Genomic DNA, 4,028 nt, shown 5'->3' on the forward strand with positions numbered 1-4,028 from the left:
GATTATAGTGATGATGAAATTTCAAAAGATTAATGATAATGTTTATTTATTGCACAATTGCATTATAGATAAAACTTTTGGATGTTATTATCTTGTTAATGAATGTTTTAGATGTTATTGAATGTTGATGGATATTTATATATGATGATATTTTGTATTTGTGACTTAATTTTATTCATATTTATGTTTTTTTATTAACAATTTCATTGGTTTATTTTCATTTTTTTGATAAAAAATATGATAAATATAAAAAATAACATTTTTTTCTTAAACGGGTTAAAAACCTGCGGGTTAGCTCTGAGCTTGTTAGCTTAAGGACTAGGCCTAATAAATTGGGATATTTTTAAAATTTCAGTCTTGGAGGGTTGGCCTTTTTAAGCCCGCTAACCCTGAAGAGCTGGTCTTGATTCCCACCTCTAACTAAAGATTTGAAGTCTGTAAATTCATAAAGCCAACTCTGCGTATTCAGGGAGACTTGATTTAATAAGTTTGAATTTTAAAATTTTTTTATAAATTTAAAATAATAAATAAATGGAAATTATTGAGATTTGATTTGATTTGAATAATTTAAATTCACAATAAATAGAGAGAGTGAGATCAAAACTCACATAAAAAACAATCTTCATTGAGAGATTATACGTAATTTACCTCAATTCATTTTCCTATTTTATGATTTGTCAAGAATATAATTCGTAAAATATTTTGCATTCAATACTATTTTTAATTTCTAAAATCAAAATTTTATTTAATCTGTTTTAAAAAAATTTTGTTTCTATTATAAAATTTTGTGCACCAAAAGCACTGGTTTTAAATTTTTGAAAGCAAAATCAAAATGAAAACAAATTACACTAAGGAAGAGTTTATATAAAAAGAATTTGTATCGATTTGTAAAAGAGTTTTACCTTCATTTGTATAAAAATATTTTTTAAAATAGTTTTTGGGATTATCAAACTCTCCCAAGTAAAAATGATATTAATCCTTGTACCCAAAAAAATGACAATGATCGTATATTTTATCCGTAAAATGAATTTCATAGTTAGCGATTATTATTAAAAGTATCTTTCCCGGAAAACAAAGGTGACCCTCCATTCCTAGGCTCGCCGTCGCAGCCGGAGATTGCGTATGTGATTTTTTGTGGCGAGCGCTTGTGATCTTCAGGCGCATGGTTCTTCACAGTCTGATTCTCCCCTTCCTCCTCAGCAGATCTCAATTTTTGATGATGAACATGCTTTTCTGTAAAACTACAAGGTACGCCTTCCCCAGATATTTTTCCCATTCGCCAACTCCTAGGAGCATTGAAGAGGCTATCTCTTCATTTCATAGCTTGCTTCATATGAATCCCCAACCCTCTATAGTCCGTATTAATAAGATTCTAGGATCTGTCGCGAAGATGAAGCATCACCGAACTGCTATTTCCCTTTTCTCAAAAGCAGAATGCAAGGGATTCACTCCTTCTTTATTTACTCTGAACATCTTGATCAATTGTTACTGCCATTTGGGTAACATGTCTTTTGCTTTCTCTATACTAGGGAAGATTCTCAAGATGGGCTGTCAGCCAGATATAATAACTTTAACTACTCTGTTGAAAGGTCAATGCATTAATACTAACGTTAGAGAAGCCCTTGTCTTTCATAATGACATATTGACAAAAGGATTTCAGTTAGATGAGGTAAGCTATGGCACCCTGATTGACGGCTTCTGTAAAATTGGAAAAACGTCTGCTGCTCTTGAATTGCTTCGAAAGATGGAGACAGGGTTAGTTAAGCCTGGTTTAGTTATATACAACACAGTAATCGATGGTCTTTGTAAAGAAGGGCTTGCAATTGAGGCAAAAAAATTATATCATGAAATGACTGAGAGGGGAATATCTCGGGATATTATTACCTATAACTCTCTAATATATGGTTTCTGTTGCATGGATCAATGGCAAGAAGCCACGTGGTTGCTAAATAAAATGGGGCTGGAAGGCATCACTCCTTGTATTTATACCTTTAATATATTGGTAGATGCATTTTGTAAAAAAGGGTGTATAACCAAAGCTGAGGCAATAGTTGGTAGGATGATGAAAAGTAGCATAAAGCCTGATGTTATTAGTTACAGTGCTTTGATGGATGGGTACTGTATGATGAATAATGTTGATGAGTCGAAGAAGGTTCTTCATAGAATGAAAAGTGATGTGTTGCCTGATGTTTTCAGTTACAATATCTTGATTAATGGGTTATGTAAAATGAAAAGGATTGGTGAAGCCATGGATCTCTTTCAAGAAATGCAATGCAAAGGTTTGTTTCCTGATATTGTGACATATAATACTCTTATTGATGGCCTGTTCAAATCAGGAAAGATCTCAAACGTGCAGGAACTTATTTATGATATGCATGATAGTGGTCATCTGCCAGATATAGTAACCTACAATGTCTTGTTGATGGATTGTGCAAGAGCCAGCATCTTGATGAAGCAATTATGCTATTCGAAGAAATGGGTGTCCTAGGAAAACAACCTGATATTTACACACACACCATTCTTATTGGTGGTTTGTGCAAGGATGGTAAATTAAATACTGCTCAACAAGTTTTTCAGTATCTTTTGGCTAATGGTCATTCTCTAAATGTCCAAGAATATACTGCTATGATTAATGGACTGTGTAAAGAGGGCTTGTTTGATGAGGGACGGGCATTACTTTTTCAAATGATTGACAATGGGTGCCTCCCAAATTTTGGAACTTTTAAAACAATGATCGGAACTCTTTTGGAGAAAGGTGAGATTGATAAGGCGGAGAATATTCTTCATGAAATAGTTGCTAGAGGTCTTCAAAGACGATAAAAGAAAGCCAGATACTTGTTTTCATGTTGAAATTTGTTGAAATATTTAACCAATGCAATGTCTGATGGCAGCTGAAATTTAAAGGCAATTAAAGTTGTTTTCACTTTTTTATTTCAGTATCAGCCATGGTTGTCGTTGAATCCCCTAAGTTCATTTGATTGTCTTTGCCTTGCTGATACTGGTAGGCAGCATATGCCACTGATGATTATTTTCGGGGTTCATTCTCCCATCCCATCCTTTTTGTTATATTTAGAAGCAAAACTACTTGAAACGTTGGGAAAATCTATCTCTTCTCGTTCGATTTAAGGCTGTCTTCCTGTTATTTTGTTTCTGTTCCTAACATCTGTATCTAGTAATTTACGGCATACAAAATTTTTTAATTCCATATTTGTCGTTTTTTCAGTTCTTTTGTAGTTGGGATAAGTTCATATGTAAAATTGAGATTTAGCTTAGACACTTTTTCCTTGGAGTGTTGTATTTATAACAATGTTCAAACTTTAGAACAGATGAATACAAGAAGTTTGCCATTTTATCCTGTGATAGGCTAATATAAGTTTATGGGAGGTGAATGAACTTTGATCCCCTCACTTGAAAGGTTTCTATACCCTATTTAACTTCATATCCAGTTACCCACTTTATTTGATGGTCTTTGTAGAGAAGGGGTTGTTATTGAAGCAAAAATTTTACATCATGAAATGACTAATGGGAATAACTTCAAATATCGTTACATACGCCTCTTTGATGCTTAAATAAAATGGTGCTAGAAAGCATCAATCCTTCTGTTTATGCCTTTATTATTGGATGCATTTTTTATAAAAGGAAAGATAACCAAAGCTATAGCTGTAGTTTCTTTGATGATGAACTGTGGTCAAAAGGGTGCTGGAATTACTTTCAATGCCTTAAATGGGTGGGAGCACTTTGATCAATGATGTTTGGTGAGTTGTGTTGCATAAGATGATCAAAAAGTGATGTGGCTCATAATATTTTCAATCACAATATCGTGATTAGTGGGCTGTGCAAAATTAAAAGGGTTGGTGAAATCATATATCTCTTTAAGAAAATACAATGTAAGTGATTGTTCATGATACTGTCACATGTTTTCTTTATAGATGGCTTGTATAAATAGCCATATGCTAGATATAATAACTTGTAAGTATCTTGTTGGATGATGGATTATGCAAAAGCCACGGTCTTAAGGAGATAGTTAC

At 33.2% G+C, this 4,028-nt stretch overlaps 1 protein-coding gene across 1 annotated transcript; it reads left to right on the forward strand.

The window, feature by feature from the left end:
- Positions 1-1,142: 1,142 nt before the first annotated feature.
- LOC114757598 (pentatricopeptide repeat-containing protein At1g62670, mitochondrial-like) lies at positions 1,143-2,942 on the forward strand. The gene is made up of 2 exons (XM_028946675.1): positions 1,143-1,248; positions 1,530-2,942. The coding sequence occupies exon 2, from the start codon at positions 1,544-1,546 to the stop codon at positions 2,486-2,488; it is 945 nt and encodes a 314-aa protein (XP_028802508.1). The 5' UTR covers positions 1,143-1,248; positions 1,530-1,543; the 3' UTR covers positions 2,489-2,942.
- Positions 2,943-4,028: the final 1,086 nt, after the last annotated feature.

This window comes from Neltuma alba, unplaced genomic scaffold, assembly GCF_004799145.2.
Source record: "Neltuma alba isolate B1F8T4 unplaced genomic scaffold, ASM479914v2 tig00010614_pilon, whole genome shotgun sequence".
NCBI classification, from domain to species: Eukaryota; Viridiplantae; Streptophyta; class Magnoliopsida; order Fabales; family Fabaceae; genus Neltuma; species Neltuma alba.

Excerpts from the sequence above, each read along its gene's own strand:
- LOC114757598 (XM_028946675.1), top strand. The coding sequence starts at position 1,544 with ATGGGCTGTCAGCCAGATATAATAACTTTAACTACTCTGTTGAAAGGT.